Source organism: Vitis riparia, chromosome 8, assembly GCF_004353265.1.
Source record: "Vitis riparia cultivar Riparia Gloire de Montpellier isolate 1030 chromosome 8, EGFV_Vit.rip_1.0, whole genome shotgun sequence".
In the NCBI taxonomy this organism is placed as follows: domain Eukaryota; kingdom Viridiplantae; phylum Streptophyta; class Magnoliopsida; order Vitales; family Vitaceae; genus Vitis; species Vitis riparia.
This window is the reverse complement of record NC_048438.1, coordinates 19,709,785-19,728,956: the sequence shown is the minus strand read 5'-3', so window position 1 is coordinate 19,728,956 and position 19,172 is coordinate 19,709,785. Positions and strand designations below refer to the sequence as shown.

Sequence of the window (19,172 nt, the reverse complement as noted above, 5' to 3'; positions counted from 1 at the left end):
TTATTTATTGAGTATATATTTTTTTAGTCTTATTATTTAATAACAAAAAAACTCTCAAATTTTATTTTTTAAAAATAAAAAAATATATTTTAAATTACATGAAAGGATATTATTATAAATTTATTTCTTTTTCATTTTCATTCATATTATTATCAAACATTGAAATGGAAACAAATAATCATTCCAATCTTGCATTCCTAAGTTCATCCAAATATTATAAATGGAATCATCAAATTCATTTCCATCCACTAAAAAATAGGAATGAAAACAAAATATTCATTTTCATGCTCTATTCCCATATACCAAACACCCACTAAAAGATACGGAGGAAATTAACATTTACATTTATTTCCCTATTTACTTGCAACTAGAAATTAATGAAAGAAAAAGACGGGCCTCACAAAAATTAGGACTTCACGATGCCAAAATTACAATGCCTATTATTATTATTATTATTTTCCAATTCTTATTTTTATAGTTATCAAATTAAAACAATCTTAAAAATTATTTCTAATACAATTGTTAGCCCAAGGGTTCTCCTAATCAAGTTTTGATGATAACAAACCGTGATTAAGTGACTAATTGTTTTAAATTGTTAAGAATCTCAGGCATAATCTCAAAAATTCATCAAGGACCAAACGAATACGGGATCGAGATCATATAAAAAAAAATGGAAAAAAAAATTATTTTTGTTGTATTTAAGTAATTTTCCAATTATTTACTCACTTGAAGTCATATTATATTTTGTATAAGTGCATAATTGCCTTTAATTTTTGTACAAAGTTACAAAATAATATAATATTCTTCATTATGAGGGTATAAAATAGTATATTTATAACTAATTATATTTATATTGAATGTAGTGTCAAATATTTTAATAAAATTATCAAAATATATTTTTATATCAAATTAAAGACATCAATTATTTAATTTTGTATATTACTATTCTTTAAATAATGAGATCAATTAAAGTTAAATATTTTTATTACACCACTTACATATTTTTAATTAATATAAAATCAAAATAATATAATATTTTATTTTTAAAAATTAAAGTTAAATATATATATATATATATATATATATATATATATATATATATATATATATATATATATATATATATAAAATTAAAGTTAAAGTCGTAGTTGATGACTACGGCTTTGACTGTTTTTAAAAAATAAAACCGTAGTTACCAACTACGGTTTTATGACGTGGCAATCTATGTGACGCAAACACATTAGATCGAACATTATTTTATAAATGGGGGTACTTTATGGATTTTTTTTTTTTAAATATAGTCTTTTGGGTCAAAGCTCGAGTACTACTTCACACAACAAGATTGTAAAGGAAATTGATATAATCAATACCTGTAGAAACTAATTTGCATTAAATTATCAAACAAAGCAGTATCTAATTAATGTATGTTCTCTCAAACCCATTAAATAAAGAAAAAGTGCAACAAAGCCATCGCTCATTCAACTTGGGTGTTCATGGGCCCTCCTTTCGTGGAAGCAAAGTTATATATGTCCCCATTACAGCGTCTTGCATGAAATCCCCTTTCAAAGGAAGATTGATTCGTTCATGGGCCCTCCATTAAAGTGTTTATGCAAACTTGGAATTGGCAAATGAGAGACCCCCGCAATAGACTCTCTTTAATTCAAATGATTCTTCCTTTTTTTTTTTTCTTTTTGGTAATTGATTTCATGTATAGGTACCACTAAAAATATAAATTAAATACAAATTCTCATTTATTTCCTGTTAGAAAGAGTTGAACACATGTGACCTCACCACACGCTCAGGGTGACAGTACCCTTTGCATCAAACCAACACAAAAAGTCATCAATCTTATTTTCAATTCTCCGATGCAACTCATCTCTTTATTGGTTAGTATCCTTTATGAACTTCTCAACACGTAGATACTTGAGCTTTTTCCCTTCTTGAAGAGTTGGGACCAATTGAAATCACGCATAGTTTAATCCACTTGGGATAATTCAAAATACATGTCAAAGTCACTAGAAACCTTTGGTATCTTGACTGATCTGCTTTGGGATGGATTAGTTCTTTCTTCTACACTTGATGCACTTGCCATTCAATCCATACCAAACATGAGTATCAAATATTAGATCAGTTGAAGTTTTACCGGTCATGGACCTGCTAATTTCAAAACACATCAGTTTTAACAATGGGAATAAATGATTCCTAGTCACACAGAATTGGAAAAAAAAAAAAAAAAAAAAAACCAAACTCATTCTAAAACTAATCAACTTAAGAAAATATGTGGTTTCCCCTAATACAAGACTAGTACAAAGTGCCAATTTCAAAGCATTCAAACCCTTTAATCATATCCCATTCTTTCAAATGCTTTTTTGTTAAGATGCAAGGCACTCAAACCTCCACACACTTCCATAATATCTACCATATTGTTATATATGTTTTAAAAACACAAAATCAATTAAAATCAGACACAAATCAAAATAATGCTTTCTAATTAATTGGTCAAAGTTTAAATGCATATTTATTAGTGTTTTGAAAATAATCTACTAGTCAAACTAAGATATTTTTTTAAAACATATATAAAAAGAAAATAAACATATATAAATATTATAAAAATATTAAATTGATTTCAAGTTAAATTTGGATTATTCAAATCTTAACCCAAACTCAATCAAAATTAAACTTTAATTAAAAAAATTTAATCAAAATTTAATCTGAACATTAAAAATGATTCACTAAGTTTAATCATTAAATGGGATTCACTTACTACCATTTTTTTAATTTATTCTTCATGTGATAAAAGGATAAAAGGATAAAAGGTGGCTATAAACCATAAACAAAAATGATCAAATGCAAAAGTTTTTAATCATTCAATTGCAGAGTACTTCACACAACAAGATTGTAGAAGAAATTGATATAACCAATATATGTGGAAACTAATTTGCATTAACTTATCAAACAAAGCAGTATCTTAATCTATGTTCCCTCAAACCCATCAAATAAAGAAAAAGTGCAACAAAGGCAACGCTTGGAATCGAAGTTATATGTCCCCATACAACGCCTTGCATGAAATCCCCTTTTAAAGGAAGATGGATTCGTTAGTGGGCCCTCCATTATTAAAGGGTTTATGCAAACTTGGAATTGGCAATGAAGGACCCAATAGACTTTTCCTTTTTTTTTTCCTTTTTTTTTGGTAATTGATTTCGTAGGTACACTAAAATAAATAAATTACGAACAAATTCTCATTTATTTCCTGTTACAAAGAGTTGAACACACATGACCTATCCCACACACACACAGGGTGACAGTACCCTTGCATCAAACCAACACAAATCAGGTGCCTGCAGTATAAATCTGCATGCATTTTTAATAAAATCCAACTACCACCCATGACGACTGGTACGTAGAAGAAAATTATCTGTAGCACTTATGTGTTCTTTCCAGGGAAAGCTGCAAAATAAGTCTGAACACAGCTGAGGGCAAGGGCCAAAATAGCACCAAGGAAAGCCAGAAAAGTCCAAGGGCTAGTAAAATGAGTGTGAAGCCACTCAGCGATCCAGATCTTGGCCTTGTTATTGTAATGCTTTTCGATGTCGCCTTTCACTCTGGCATAAGCGTGTGGGTTGGGCACCAAATCCTTGGCTATCTCATTGAAGAGTTTCGCCACCTGCTTGTCGCTGCCAAGGAAGTTGAGGAGTATGCCTTTGGATCGCAGCTCCTTTACATCTTCGGCATGATCGATGAGAACATCCATGAAACATAGGTATGATGTGACTCCAAAATCATCTGGTGCACCCGGGCAGGATTCATAGGCGACCAAGTTGAGGAGCATGGACCTGGTAGAGTCATCAACCATCATTGGTGGAAGCTCCAATGTTCCGAAGCTGAGCGCCGCCTCAAAATTTACGTCCGTGAAACGACGAGTTTTGCTGGGCTTGAACTGAATCCCTGCAGCCTTGAGCTCGTTGGCGGACCGGTATGAGGACCAGTCGCTCATCGAGCAAGATAGTGCACTCAGATCACTTTGATTGATGAGTTGGGCATGTAGAATTCCAAGAAGATGAACTGGCTGTTGCTCTGGCTGTTTCTCTTCTTTCGCCTGGGGAACCTCTCTGAACAATTTCTTCGTGATCCTATCTAACCATCCACCTTGTTTATGATGATCAGGGGAATGGGCTCTAGTATTATCAACGAAATTGTTGATCTTTTCTGACCATTCCTCTTTCTTCGGGAGCATCAAAGCCTCTAGGACTAGAAAAGGGAGCTGGTTCTCTAGTAAGAACAAATCCCTTCGCACGAAGGCTACATTGTGGTTTTTAATGTTCATTTTTTTGTCCGTGTCTGTGCTGCAGCTAATGAATTGGAGAATGAAGCAGCCATCAAGGAACATCATCAGGGCGAATTCCCTATCATCCAATTCATCTGTTGAACCTTCTTTGTAACATTTCCTTGCATCTCCCACCACCTTCACCACCTTGTTGTACAAGTCTTGGACATCTACTTTGCTCTCTGTCACATGCTGCCGCACCGTTTCCTTCTTGAGCCTCTCCATTAACTGAAGCTCAGGTTTGTCCCGGTGGTAGGGACCAATTGAAACCACCCAGGGATCAAAGCATTTGTTGTTGGATTCATCGTCCCGCAGCATCGCTGGAACCTTTTGTATCTTGGACTGCTGGGATTTGTTTTCTCCGGACTCTCCTCCATCTTCCATTATGGAACTCAACCAGGGATCGCGGCTACTGTCTGAAGGAAGCAAGCTGACACCCGGCTTCCCATGTGAAGCAGCATCTGGCTGCTCACTACTGCTGGCTCTGCTCCCTCCAACACCACCCTCTTGTTCGGGCCCTTCATTTGGCGACAACCACACTTTTATGGAAATTTGATTGCTAGGAGCGGCCATTGTTGGGACAGCACTGTATCAGCAGTTGATTTTATTGTGGATTGAGGTAGCTTGTAAAACTGGGGATTCTCCATCTTTACTTCCACCTCAAACTTGGTATATTGTATAAGTTTACAGAGGAATAGGACTTTGAGTAAACCATGCACTGTTGTCAGTTGTTCCCCTTTTGTTTTTTCAAGATTCTATTGTTACGCATCAAAGTTTAAATAATAATAAAATAATATGCTGACAACAACCAATCATATGGTACATTTTCCAGTTTTCCATTGTGTGGTGGAAGACTTGCCTTTAGCAAAGCTAGGAACCGAATGAAGCTATTGGCTGTACATTAGCTTTAGGAATGAGTTGGTTTAGCATGCATTTGAAGTTTCGGCGGGTTCCCAACCTTAAAGCGGTTCTTAAATCGGTTCATATCTCTTAGCAGAGGCACTCCTCATTGTTTTTTTTTAATCTCCAAATTATTTTGTCATATGTTGTCCCTAATCATTAGAATTTAAATATTACAAAATTTGATACAATTCATCAATATGACTTGAACCAATACGTTTTTCTTGAATTTGGGTTTAGTATAATTGTATTTTGATCAAATTTATATCGATCTACATAACTCATTTAATAAATAGATAATCTTTTGGTTTACCTACATAATATGAATTAATTCAACCCTACCCATTTAATAATTATATTGATTAGTCTAATTATAATTTTAAACTATTTGATTCATATTCGATTTATTTAGATTTGCTTTTAAATAAATGGGTTAATCGATTTATAAATATATTTGGTTGAGATATTGATCCTATAGACTTGTACAAAATATAACTTAATTTTATTTTTAAATGAGGATTTAACTATTAATTTAATTAAGTTACAGGATGAGTTATCTGTTTAATAATTACATCATATGGTTTGTTTTTAATCAAACATTCTCTGCTTAAAAGTTTTGTCTAAACTTAGATATGACACAAATACAACCTACCAATACAGATTACCAACCGTGTCAAAATCCCTTTTATCAAACATTCCCTCCTTCAATAATGATAAGAGAAAGCATGAAAATGGAACATTCCATATTCCAGATTAATCAAAGGTAGATGGAGCCTTAAAGAAAAAGGGTCGGAGGAGATTTATGCCCTGTGGCCCACACAGGGCTTTGCTTTTCAATTAATTTTCTTTTCTTTTTTTTTTAATGATGAAATGAAATTACACTTGGCAATAAAGTGGCAAAGATGACAATTCTTTTCAAAATTCCTGAATCTCTCTGGCAACTTTAAGGGAGTTGGCCCTTCCATACGTTCACATAGCTCAAGGCCTCACACACATTTCGGTTTTCCTTTTTAATTGTTTAATTAAAAATAAATATAATTTTTTTTTGCTTTATATTAAATAATCAACATTCAATAGAAGTACAATTTTAAGTTTTTAACCACAGAAAAAGTAATATTCGAATATAAATTGCAGAAACAATTAAAACACGGAACAGCAACAAAGAACTTTAGGGACACCAGTTGAATCCTGCAAGAAAAACAGTAATCGGATCATCCTGTTTCCTAGGGCTTCCTTTCGGCTCCTCCCTTTCACAAGTCTACATCAATGGAACCACACCCAGTAGCAAAAATTGTTGGTGCATAGATTATATATTAGTTGTGACGTTTGAATTCATAGTGATTTTTTTGGAATTTTGAATGGTCAAGCAAGAGAGAAAAATAAAACAAAAAATAAAAAATAAAAATGGAAACGTCCATGTTTTGAATTAGCTTCTGTTATATTTAAATTTCTTTGATAGTTTTATAATAAAACAAACAAGAAATTTGAAACTTTAGGTTTTCTTATTTTTTTATTTTCTTTTCAGTACATTTTACAATCCAAAGAAATTGCTTCTCCTGATATTTTTCAGATCCAGGATGAGCCTTAATTTTGTGGCATTTGTAACAATTTAACTCTCCTTCTTTCATATCAAGCAACACTATTTTATATCAAGCTGATTCAAGCTTGCAACATAATACATTTTTGGGATGAGCAGACACAAGTCAAACAACGGTTTTTAGGGGAGATTTTATCAATTCCTTTCCCTTTCAAAGAATTTATTAAATTTTGTTACCCAGGAAATTATCGATTCCCTTGCATGACGAGTAGAAAAATGCGAGCTTACCTAAGGTCTGCTTCACTGCAGGCCCACCTCGCAGGAAAATGCATACCTCGGAATTGCGCCTTCATAGATGCCATATATTCATTTAGGAAGGACTGATGCTAAAATAAGAAAAACAGGTAAATCGGTTCAAACCAACAAACCACAATCAAACCCCAAAACAGAAAGAAATCTAAGAGACCGATCAAAATTTTTACTAACCCATAAGAACAATCCATAAAATAGACCTAGGAAAAAGTCATAATAACCCCTGTAAATATTTATGTTGGCCATGGTGAAGGAAAGCAAGGGCCAAGAGCTTAACTTTCGAAAACAATTGCTTCAGTTGTTTTTTTCCCTTCTAAATCCCAGTCCCCAAAAATGAAATAATAAAAACTAGCTCTCAGAAAGATCAAGGCTTCGCTTGGCAGCAGCAACAACAGCATTCATCAAGATCCCACGGAATCCACCCTTCTCCAACTCATAAATACCAGCAATGGTTGTGCCACCAGGTGATGCGACATCATCTTTGAGCTGACCAGGATGCTTCCCTGTGCTGATGGCCATATCTGCTGCTCCTAATACCTGCAGAAGAAATATAATTTTAGTTGCACCAGTGTGAGATTTCTAAGGAAGTCCACGCTGCTGACACTTTCAAGGGGTACTGCAATAAAAATGAATGCAAACAGATTATATTTGAACCTTGGACTCACAGAGAGTTTTTTTTTTTTATAAGCTCACAGAACATATTATAGATAGGGCAGAAAAGATTTAAAACACAAGAATACCTGAGAATGCATGCATTTCACATTGTCATAGGGCAGGTAGGGATCACATCATTTGCTAGAGACAACCTCAAGATTTAGGAGAGTAGAGTAAACAATGTCGAAGAATATTGAAAAGGGGCAAACTACAGTCAATTGAAAGAAAGGATGTCGGATGAAGATGGCAGTCGGAAAATTCAAAAACTCGTATGGGCTCAACTAGTAAATGGAACCCACCATATCCACTTTGTGGTGTGGGATTGCTTCTCATAAGATACGATTAACCTACAAGGTTCTGCCTCCTTGAATTGAGATCTGAAAATTGTCTGCATCTGTGAATAATATTTGTATCTCGGTTTCTCTTATTTAATTAACCCTAATACATTTAATTTTTATTTAGGGCTTGGAAAGTTTTCATTGGCAAAGTTTCTTATTTATAAAAATTTCAATGTTTTGAGTTGGAGGAATTTGGTAACCATTGCTTTTGAGTACGCAAGAATAGCATAGACAATAATTCAACAAGACAACTCCCGTCAGATTTTGCACTTTTAACCATGAATCTCAGTTAAAAAACTTATACCTGCAAGACTCCCAAAAGGCATTAAGGAAACACATATAACCTGTTTGATAGCAAAAATGAGAAGTATTTCCCAATTTTTAGAACAGAAAGAAAAAGTTATCAGGAAAAAAAAACATATCTAGTAAAAAATTTCAAAAACTTCTTAAAAATATTTCTGAAGATAGGTCATCTTTAGAAAATATTAAAATGTTGTTTTTCTTTCTTTTTTTTTTGATAGGCAAACAAGAATCTATAAAAGACATCAATCAAAGAGAGGAGGGTGCACTCCAAGTACACAAGAGGTACATAAAGGATGACAAAACAAAAACAAAAACACCTCAAACGAGCACATAAAACACCCTCTCACTAACACACACTCAACCTATCAATAAAATCTAGCAAGGATGTAAACCATCTTGAATATGTGGGTGACTCCAATGGAAAACGGTACAAATAAGAGTCTTTTAGTGCTTGATCTAAGCGTTAAAATTCCATCAACGTATCTTTGATTCCTTTCTTGCCAGAGAAACCAAAAAAAGCAAAGGGGTTGTCCTCCAAACCTTTTTTCTATTTTTGTAAAAAAAAATTCCATACCATCTCTCTCACAAATCTTTCAACAAAAAAAAAGAGGGCATAAGAAAAGGCAAAGAGAGAAAACAACAAATGCCAAAGACTCCTTCCCTTTCCATAATGGATTAGCAAATGATTAGCTAATTCTTCTAAACCCATACATAAACAACAATAGTTGGCTAACACCCGATCTCTTCCCTTAAGTTGATCTAAGGTTAGGAACCTTTCCCAAACAACCTCCCAAGAAGAAAAAAAAAAAACCACTTTTACAGGCGTCCAAAAGCCCCACACTACCTTCGAGGGAAAAGAAACTCTTCCATTAGACTCTAAGAAAGAATAGAAAGATTTCGCTGAGAAGTTCCCACTCTTGACAACTTTCCAAATCAGCTTATCTTCATCCTCACTGCACTTCCCAAGCACTTGAAGCTTCCTAAGTAACTCCCCAAAGTTGTGTAGCTCCCAATCTTGACAATGTCTCATGAAACCCGAGTTCCACACAACCTGCCTGCTAAGGACCTCTCATGCACTCACTACCTAAGCCTCTTGATTAGAAGCAATAGAGAAAAGAGATGAAAAGAGTCTCTCGATGGATCATCCCCACGTCAAACATCATGCCAAAATTTTGTTCTTGTTCCATTGCCAACCATAAAACTTGTTCTAGCCTTAAAGGCTTCCTAACCTCCTCTTATCACCTTCCACAAGCCAACACCATAACCCTCCCTCCTTGCAAGAGAGCACCATCCTCCTGGCTCTTCCCTAAACTTTCCCCCTATAACCTGTCTCCAAAGGAACACCCTTTCCAAAGCAAATCTCCAACACCATTTTCCAAGCAAGGGTTTATTAAGCGAGGACAAGACCCTAACACCTAGCCCTTCCAAATTCTTATTTTTCATATGGAAGACCATTTGACTAGGTGAGGCCTTTTCTCAAGGGCTCCTCCCTGCCAAGAAGTCTCATTGAATTTTTTCTAATCTTAAAGCCACCATTTGACGAATGACAAAAAGAGACATAAAAAATAGATACGCAAGCTGCAAATAGTACTTTTGAGCACAGAGAATCCACCACCCTTTGAGAGGTATTGTCTTTTCCAAAAGGCTAATCTTTTATGGAACCTCTCCTCAACCACTTCCCACATAAAAGGGGACTTGAACAGAGCACCCAAAGGCAAGCCTAGATAAGTGGTTGGAAGCTTCCCCACTTTGCAACCCAACTATGAGGAAAGCTCCTCAACATTAGGGACCTCTCCAACAGAAATCAACTCGTTTTTATCCAAATTAATTTTCAAACCTCGAAGAAGCTTCAAACCAAAACAGGACCCAACTCGAGTAAATCAATTGGTCTCAACAAGGCTCACAAAATAGCAGCGTACCATCCACAAATAAGGGGTGAGAAATCATCACTCCTCTTCTTTGCCTCCTACCCTGAAGCCTAAAATAAAGTGACCCTCTCCTGCCTTTTTAAAAGAATAAAAGAGGACCTCTATCACTAGCACAAAATGTTGTCTTTAGCACGGTCAAAAAAATGCAGGCACATATCAACAGAAAATGAGCTCATTGTTTCATTGTCAAAAATGAAAATATTTCTCAACATTTTGGCCACCAAACAGGCCCTAAGATTTATCTATCTCCTTTTATTCTTCTCTTCATTATCCTAGTTTTATTTTCCCCTTATTCTTATTTTATTTTCAGCATGCAGCATCATTTTCTATGCACAGCCATCAGGCCCTTAAACCTTAATCTTTACCCTAGAACTTAATGCTTTTGATAGCAAACACCAACCCTACAGGGCAATTTATAAAAGACCATTTAAACAAAAATCCTAATATTTACCAAATTGCATGACTAAGTAAATAACCAATTCTACAGAGTTGTAGCTTACCGTCTGAGAAGCTAGATTCCATGCAAGTTCACGAGGTAGACCAGCAGCTACCCCTCCATCAGCCAAAGCTTCTATTGCTATATATATATAGGCTGGGCCACTGCCACTGAACAATTTCAGGAGGAAGAATATCATATTACAACAAATTGCACTTAAGCAATCTTTATCAATCCAAACAAAGGCAAATAAATACAAACACGCATGCAAGTGTCTTGAGTGCTCGAGCAGCTCTATGTCAAAGTAGAAGTGAATCTAACTGCCATTCTCTACTATCCAAATTAAGGCTAATCATAAAACATCCATGTGCAACGGTGAATCATTTAAATAGGCTGGGCTACTGCCACTGAACAGTTTGAGGAGGAAGAATACCTTATTACAACAAATTGTAGTTAAGATGGGCTACTACCACTGAGCATTTTGAGGAGGAAGAATATCTTATTACAACAAATTGTAGTTAACCATCTCTATCAATTCATATAAAGGAGCATTAATATAACTACAAAAGGTGCAAGAAAGTTTGGAAAATGGCTCCTTTTTGCTTCTTTTGGATAATCTGGGAAGAAGGAAATAGTACAAGTTCTGAGGGGTGGAACAATCTGAATTAGCAACTACAAGCATCTTACCGGAAACCTCTCTGTCTAAGGCTAGTGGCTCATAGGAAGGCAATTTATTCTTGTTGAATTTTGTAAATGGTCTGGGCTCAACATAATCTGGCCTTGCTCCCCTTTTCCTCTTTTTTTGAACTTTTATGGTCCTTGTATATTCCTTTTGCATAGAGATGCATCCCCTCTTCTTGTCAGGCATCTTGTTACTATATTCTATTTTGCCTACCAAAGAGGAAAAGAGCAATAATACAAATAAATCTATTAAGAGTATATCTATGTGTATTTTGCATGCATGAGCTCATCTCATGGACCCATAAACCTATATATGAAAACACAGCCAATTGCCTATAGGTAAAACATACAAGCATTTTGGCTCTGGTTCTAATAAGCAAATTCACTTATCATGACAAAGCCACATACCTCAGGCCAGTGACTGCATCGAAGTACTTCTCATCAGCTCTCCATATCTTGCCAATTGCTCCAAACAAATTCGCTATTAGTCCTCCATCCTCTTCTGTTGCAGATTTTCCCAAGCTCATAACTGTAAAGAGGAACTATTGGTGAAGACGACAAAGGAAAAATGGAAACTCAACATTATAGAGGGAAACAAGAAGTGATACCCGATGCTGCCTTGCCAACAGCAGCAGGAGTATTTGGCATCACCCTTATAAATCGGCTGTGACCAGCCCATTCCTGAATGAAATAAAGCAGTTAATTCAAAGGAATGTCTACAAATTTTGAGAATTGTGAACTGGAAATTGGATTATAACCATGTGATATAATTGCAGGCACGCAGCAGAAAAGGGTGCACAAAGCGCATGAAATGGCAAGGAAGGGCACTTGGATGCAGCATTCTCAAAAGATTGAAAAACAGAAAATGGCAAACACAAAAGAAAAAAAGATTATGAAAAAAGTAAAAGATAAAGAGGGTGTGATCCTTAGATCTATTAAGAGGTCCAGCTTCAATATAATCAAGAATCCTGCAGTACTGCAGTCAATCAATTGTCATGAAAAGTACCCAGTCACATCAAGATATGAAAGGTGCACCTATAATCCTTTTGAAACCTAAGAAATCCTGAATTCCTAACTGTCACACCATGTTCAAAATATGCAGGAACATCAGTTCAATGCTGTGGCATTTTCAATAGTGAAAACTACAGACAATAAAAACTGCAGAGTTTCTGATAGTAAAGAAACTGCTCTGTTCTTGCTATCCTCACATCCTCAATGTCCAAACTGCCACTATTATCGTTATAATTGGCATATAAGCTAAATGGATAGGAGAAAAAAATAGGAAAACCGAAAAAGGGATATAAAGATTGGTATAGAGGAAAAGACAAACATAGAAATGCAGTAGGAATTATGTAGTAGACAAAAAACTAGAGGAAATCATGAACGCAGAGAAACTCTTTTGACAGGAATAACAATTAAGAGAAATGGCAATAGAATAACAACAATTGTCAAAAGACAATTAATATAAATAATGCATATGCACAATCTAGGATTAACTGAAATTTATTTTTACCTTTTTTAAAAAATAAAAAACAACCATTTCATTTCATTGAAATAGTAAGCACAAAGAAGGAGGAGAATTCCTTCCAACAAGTACCAAAACCTATATACAAAGTTTGATAAAAAAGACAAATAAGTGTCTAGAACAAAATGGCAAATTTATTTGCCCACATCACAATGGTTAGGACAACACAAGTTATTATTCATGGAGGTATAACATTTCTCACAAAAGAAACCAAATGCCTAACTCCACACTTTGCTAACGCATCCAACACATGATCGCATAAGCAAGGAACTCAAGAAAAGGAACATTCCAACTCTTAAGAAATAACAATAATTAGGCGCAATCACAGTCCTCTTTCTGTCTTAGTCACATATGATATGACTACAACAAAATCTCCTTCTAGTAAGAGATTGGAGAAGCTCAAAGCTTTCACCTGCAATGATCTTTCCAAAGGGGCTACAATCTCTACCTCAATGGCTAAGCCTTGCCTTTCAGGTTTAAAGAATGCTCTTGCCATTGTGCCAAAGTGGTCCCTAGGCAACCATGCAATACCTAGCTGCCCTTAGTTCCTAAAAGAACACCAATCAAAAATTTTCTTAACAAAATTCAATGGAGGTGGTTGTCATTCAAAAAATCTCCTTCATCAACATCGTGGTTTTGCACAACAGGTTCCAAGCCAGCTGGACAAGGCTCAAACAAATGCCTACCAAAGCTTCACCAACCGTAGCCTAAAGGGAAGAAGAGAAGTAAAACAGGTCTCAAACTGTTTTCAAAGACCTCCACCTATCCTCAAAAATCCTTACATTTCTTTCCTATCAAAGAGACCAAATCACAGTGGGGCTAACAATTCGTCCAAAGAGTCCTATCTCAAGGAAGTCCATCAAAACCTTCAAAGGATATAATCAAACATCTCCTCCACCCTTTTGGGTGGAATACAATCAACCCTGTAAGTCTAAACAGCCTACACCACAATGTCAAGGTTGTGGGGCAATTTATAAAACTAGTCTATAGACTCCTTATCCCCCTGCAAATGACTATGTTCCAAACTGAGAGATTTGTAAGGTCTTCTCCATTGAAGCAAGTCATTAGTATTGACCTACTTATTTTCCAGAGACTAAGAATTATTAAGTCTTTCACTATAGAGAATGTAAATGAAGTAATCCAAGGATGCCTAATGGAGACAAACTGTTTTTAGGAATGATTCAAATGGCTACTCAAGGAAAAATAGTAGACATTATGGATTTGGAAAATGAAACGAGGATGGAGATGTCATCTTAGTATTAGCTTTATGTATTAGGAGATTGAAAGAACGTGGGAAATAGCACTTGCAAACTAGGTGGTGGCACTTGAAAAGGGTACACAAATAATTTAAATGTAATCATAAACAAAGAAAAATGCAATGTAGGTAAAGAAGCCAATATTATAGTGATATTTTCAATGCATTCAAGCTATTAAAAAAAAACAAAAGAAAATGTGGAATTAAGAGAGGGGGAGCTAAGTCAGTGTCAAATACAGGACATGAATCCTGCGCTCTTGTGGACATTTTATTATGAGGACATTTACCTTCAATTCAAAACTTTAAGACTAGTTCATCAATCCAAAAGTTATGTACAGTGAGAAGCAAAGAGTCCTGATGCACAAACCTGTAGATGTTTCAATTTAACTCCAGCAACAACAGACACCAAAAGCTTCTTCTTCGTTAGTAGCGGCCTCAGCTCCAGGACCACATCTTCAACTGCAATTCTCAAAAAAAAAAAATCTCAAAATGAGATGAAATCACAAAATTATTGTCCAAAAAGTTTAGTATTAGGATCAAACTTCCACTTGAACTGGAAAATCCTTAAACCATCACACTTGGAAGAATTTAATCCTCCATTACAATGAGAAATACCTCCGCCTTTAATATTACTCACCAGTTAGCATTTAGGATGGATGAATATTGTTCTTCTTTTGTGGTTAGCAAACCAAAGGTATATGAAATAGTTAACCAATAAAAAATTGGTTTGTTCTCCTAGAAGGTCGTGAATTTTGGAGCAATCATTTTGGGCATATTCGATATCATTTCTGGGCCATTCTTTTGCTTCTGAAAGTTGAAAAGAAAAATAAATCAAAGAATACATTCAGCAGTGCACTTCTAAATCCGTTTTTTGAAAATTTCCCTAGTTATGATTCATTTTTCAAAAATGTCAAGAATTGGTTTTCCATGTTTTCATTACCAAAATTTGATTAAATCACACAAAAAGACACATCTCAAAACTTTTGTTATTTCCATTCTTGGGATTTTTTAAAATTCTGAGAATTGCCAAAGATTTTCTGAAACCTGAACCAAGCTTGCTTCAGAGTACAAGTTTTCTCATAAAGCTAGGCCACTCAACATATGGGAATTAGATTCAAATTGCCAATGCTGACAACTAAAAGGACAAATAAAATGAAAGGTAAGAAACGATAAGAAAACAGGGAGTAGCAAATTGTGCAATAGACTGGAGGCTTACCAACTTGAGGTTTCACAGAAAAAACAACCACATCACTGTCTTCAACTACCTGTGTTCATGAGATCAAGAATGGAGTTGCAATTAACCAAAAGAAATCAATGATGACCACTTCATACCTCTACCATGAAACACGAATTTGTTTCTATAAACATGGTTGTTCAGAATTAAAAAGAAAGAAAGTATCTAGTGCGATGCTTTCCACTGTTATTGTTTTGTAATTTGGAAGTCTCAACTGAACCAAGTCAACATAGTTCACTAAGTTGAGTGAATAATTTTAGTTGAGTCCCAAATCATGAAAAATTTGAGTCATGATTCTGTTATCTCTGGTCCATAGTAAAGGCCCAACATGCGCATTAAGCACCTAAGCACCAGGGGCAGCACAATCTGCTCACCTGAACCATGCAAGGCACAACTAACACATTCAATGTTCAATAAAAACAATACAACCAATTCACAACAATGCATCAACACAAAGGGCCAAAAGAACATAAGACTGCATAGGTCATTCTTCCCGCTGACTCAAATACTCAATATGATTATATTGAAAACAAATTAGTCAACCATGTATAAGCGAGGTATACAACACAATGTAATTTTTATTTTTTTTAAATAGGCATGCATCACCATGTAAAGTCAAAAGAAGAAATGAAGAATTGCAAGAAAAATTAGATGAAATATAGAAACTTTAAAGACAGAAAATAAAGTGAAATCTAAAAATTGAGGATAATTTCAGCTAAAAATTCACATTTTGAAACTCGGGATTGCTAAGCAGTTGCATAATATCTCTGCTTTTACTGAACAGTATCTAGGAAAACATTTTAAATGATACAAAATTGAAAGACATGTTTCTTGTGCCTTGGGCTTTGCCCATTCCCAAAGGCAGGCTCCTTGGGCTTCTCTTGTGTTTTTCTTTGCCTAGGTGAGCTTTGGACAACCATGTTACAGGTCCTGTGCATGGAAAAATATTTTAAGATTTTAAATGTTTTATTTGTTTCCTTTTCTTTGCTTGCCTCGGCAACCAACGGGGTCAGGAAAAGAGAAAAGGTCAGAAATTCATGTTTTCTGTCTCCCATTGTTTCACAAAATAAAACACAACTGTACGATCCTGAAAATACTTGACACTCACGTTTACTCTTTTCTTTTCTTTTCCAGCATTTTCTCTGCAACCATCAGATCATAACCCTCTGTTTGGTTGCTGTGAAAATGGAGGAAAATGAAGTCATTTCCTCATCGAGGTCCAAGAAAATGAAAATTTTCATAATTCAAGATGTCCATTTGTTCTTTTCCTAACCAAACATATAGACAGGCAGAGAGATTGCTGTATTAAGTGAAGCACTTCGCTTTGTCGGTCCATACAACAAAAATCCTTTTAAAAAAAAATAAAAACTCATTCATTTAATTTTGCATCATTTTCTCAGAAATCAAACAGAAGTAAGAAAGAGATGATACCCGCTGATTGGTTTCGAAAATTTTGACGCCCAATGATTCAAAGGCATCTTGGCGACTTGAACTTCTAGGAGCAGTAGAGATTCGGGAAGCGGGCATAAGGCCTGAATGGACGACTCCTTTGGCAATGCTCTCTGCCATTTTTCCAGCTCCTATAAACCCTAATTTGAATGTATCCATTGGAATAGGAGCTACACCCGCCATGCCTCTTGCTGCTACTGCTGCTACCAGTTCGTCTGCGAGTTTCGACCAGTTTAGGGTTTGTAGTGGAGGGAAATTCGGAAAATACTGTTAGAAAATTGAAGGAAATGTTTGTTGACTGAGAACGAAAATGATTTTTTTTCTCAGATGTATTTCTATTTATCATTTTTATTAAAAGGTGTAATATTTATAATGAAACTGGTAGAAATGCGAAAAGTCGTGTGTTATTGTTTTAGTAATATTTTATTTTCAAAAAATTAATCTGATTTTCCTTTCTTTTCAAAATTAAAATTAAAATATAAAAAATGTGCATTTTTGGTGCCAAACGGGCGCGATGCACGTCGCGAGTCGGGTATCCTCCGCCGACAAAACTAGATATGGGCTTGGCCCTCTCGCCTGTTCAGGCCCCAAGATTGAAAAAGCCCTGTCCAAAGAACACGCTGAAGATCTTCTTTAATTAATTTTGTATCATAAAACATTGAGTCTCATAAAGGAATATGGGAGTGCATCACCAAGTCGTGAACATGATGATGTTAAACAAAAAAAAAAAACTCAATAGTTAATGACAAGCCCAATAAATGGGCCCATGATCAGCCCATTCCTAACATAATTCATTAATTTTCTTAAGGACAGTTCTTATAATCGTTCTTAATTATTTTTTGGTAATAAATTTTTTTTGATGATCAAATATAAAAATTAATTTTCTCGATGTATGTGTAATAAAAATACTACATATATATATATATATAATTATTTTTTGGTAATAAATTTTTTTTGATGATCAAATATAAAAATTAATTTTCTCGATGTATGTGTAATAAAAATACTATATATATATATATATATATATATATATATATATATATATATATATATATATATATATATATAGAGAGAGAGAGAGAGAGATTGTTTTCTCTTTTTTTTTTTACCACCCCGAAGAGCTGGCAACATCTTAGAGGAGTAGGGGCCGGCTTCTTCAAGTGCTCAAAGTTGCGTAGGACACATGGCCAAGGATACCACCACCTTGCCATGGTGGTGGTTGAGATGGGGACTTTTTCTGAACGGATGGGAGATTAGTAGATGGTAAGCAGTGAAGCTAGTGGAGTTGGGATGGGAAAGAAGAAAAGGAAAAACAGAGTACCAGGGTGAAGGGGAGGGAGACGTTTTTTTGGAGAAAGAAACATAGAGGAAGTTTGAAAGAGAGTTGAAGAGGGAAAGAATTGGAGTTGTGGAGGAAGAGCATTGAGAAATCCAACTATGTGCTTTGGAGGAGCTCTCAGGTAAGTTCACTGGTGCATTTTTTTTTCTTTTTTTTCTTTCTTTTCTTCATGCTCTGTTTTCTTGTTATCCTCATTTGTTTTCTGTGGGTGTTCCGGGTGCATAGCATTGTGTGTATCACCAGCTGATGATGTTAGAGATTGGCTACTGGACATCTGGATAAGCCAGTGAAAAAGTTGATTCCCATAAAATTCCTTTCTACCTATTCCCTACACGCTTGCAGCCATCCACCTATACCCAAGCCTCTACCAGTCCTCTCGGTTATCTTTTTCATCTCTATGATTGCATGGCCTGCTTATCATGTTCCATTAGGGGCATAAATTAATGGAGGTACAGATTCTAGGATGGGTATCTTGCTAATCTCAAAAATCAGGAAGGAATACCCTGGTAGAATGATGCCCACATTCATTGTGTTCTCATCTCCAAAGGTCTCTGACACAGTTGTGGAGCCATATAATGCCACCCTCTCGATTTCACTAGTTGGTAGAGAATGTTGACGAATGTATGGTTCTGGACAATGAAGCTCTTCATGATATTTGTTTCAAGACTCTCAAGCTAACTACTCCTAGCTTTGGTGATCCGAACCATTTGTTTTTTGTAACCATGAGTGGGGTTACTTGCTGCCTCAGGTTCTCAGGCCAGCTCAATTCCGACCTCCGAAAACCTTTGGTGAACCTTATTATTTTCCCCCGTCTACACTTCTTCTTGGTTGGGCTTGCTCTTCTCATCTCTCATGGGTCTCAGCAGTACCGTGCACTACCAGTCCCCGCGCTCACCCAGCAGATATGGGATGCCAAGAATATGATGCGTGCTGCAGACCCATGACACGACTGCC

General features: G+C 35.5%; 2 protein-coding genes and 1 pseudogene across 2 annotated transcripts; 1 reads left to right on the top strand and 2 right to left on the bottom strand.

Annotated features, from left to right (window-relative positions):
• Window positions 1-3,217: 3,217 nt before the first annotated feature.
• Window positions 3,218-4,932, bottom strand: LOC117919932 (UPF0481 protein At3g47200-like). The gene has a single exon (XM_034837242.1). It carries the CDS (start codon window positions 4,895-4,897, stop codon window positions 3,425-3,427), a length of 1,473 nt encoding a protein of 490 aa, XP_034693133.1. The 5' UTR covers window positions 4,898-4,932; the 3' UTR covers window positions 3,218-3,424.
• Window positions 4,933-7,148: 2,216 nt separating this feature from the next.
• LOC117920880 (pyrroline-5-carboxylate reductase) lies at window positions 7,149-17,204 on the bottom strand. The gene is made up of 7 exons (XM_034838552.1): window positions 16,859-17,204; window positions 15,410-15,458; window positions 14,561-14,652; window positions 12,022-12,094; window positions 11,822-11,942; window positions 10,797-10,902; window positions 7,149-7,610 (listed from the first exon to the last, which is right to left on the bottom strand). Exons 1-7 carry the CDS (start codon window positions 17,057-17,059, stop codon window positions 7,422-7,424), a joined length of 831 nt encoding a protein of 276 aa, XP_034694443.1. The 5' UTR covers window positions 17,060-17,204; the 3' UTR covers window positions 7,149-7,421.
• A 1,453-nt stretch (window positions 17,205-18,657) lies between these two features.
• The window catches only part of LOC117920682, a 710-nt pseudogene continuing 195 nt past the window's right edge, over window positions 18,658-19,172 (top strand).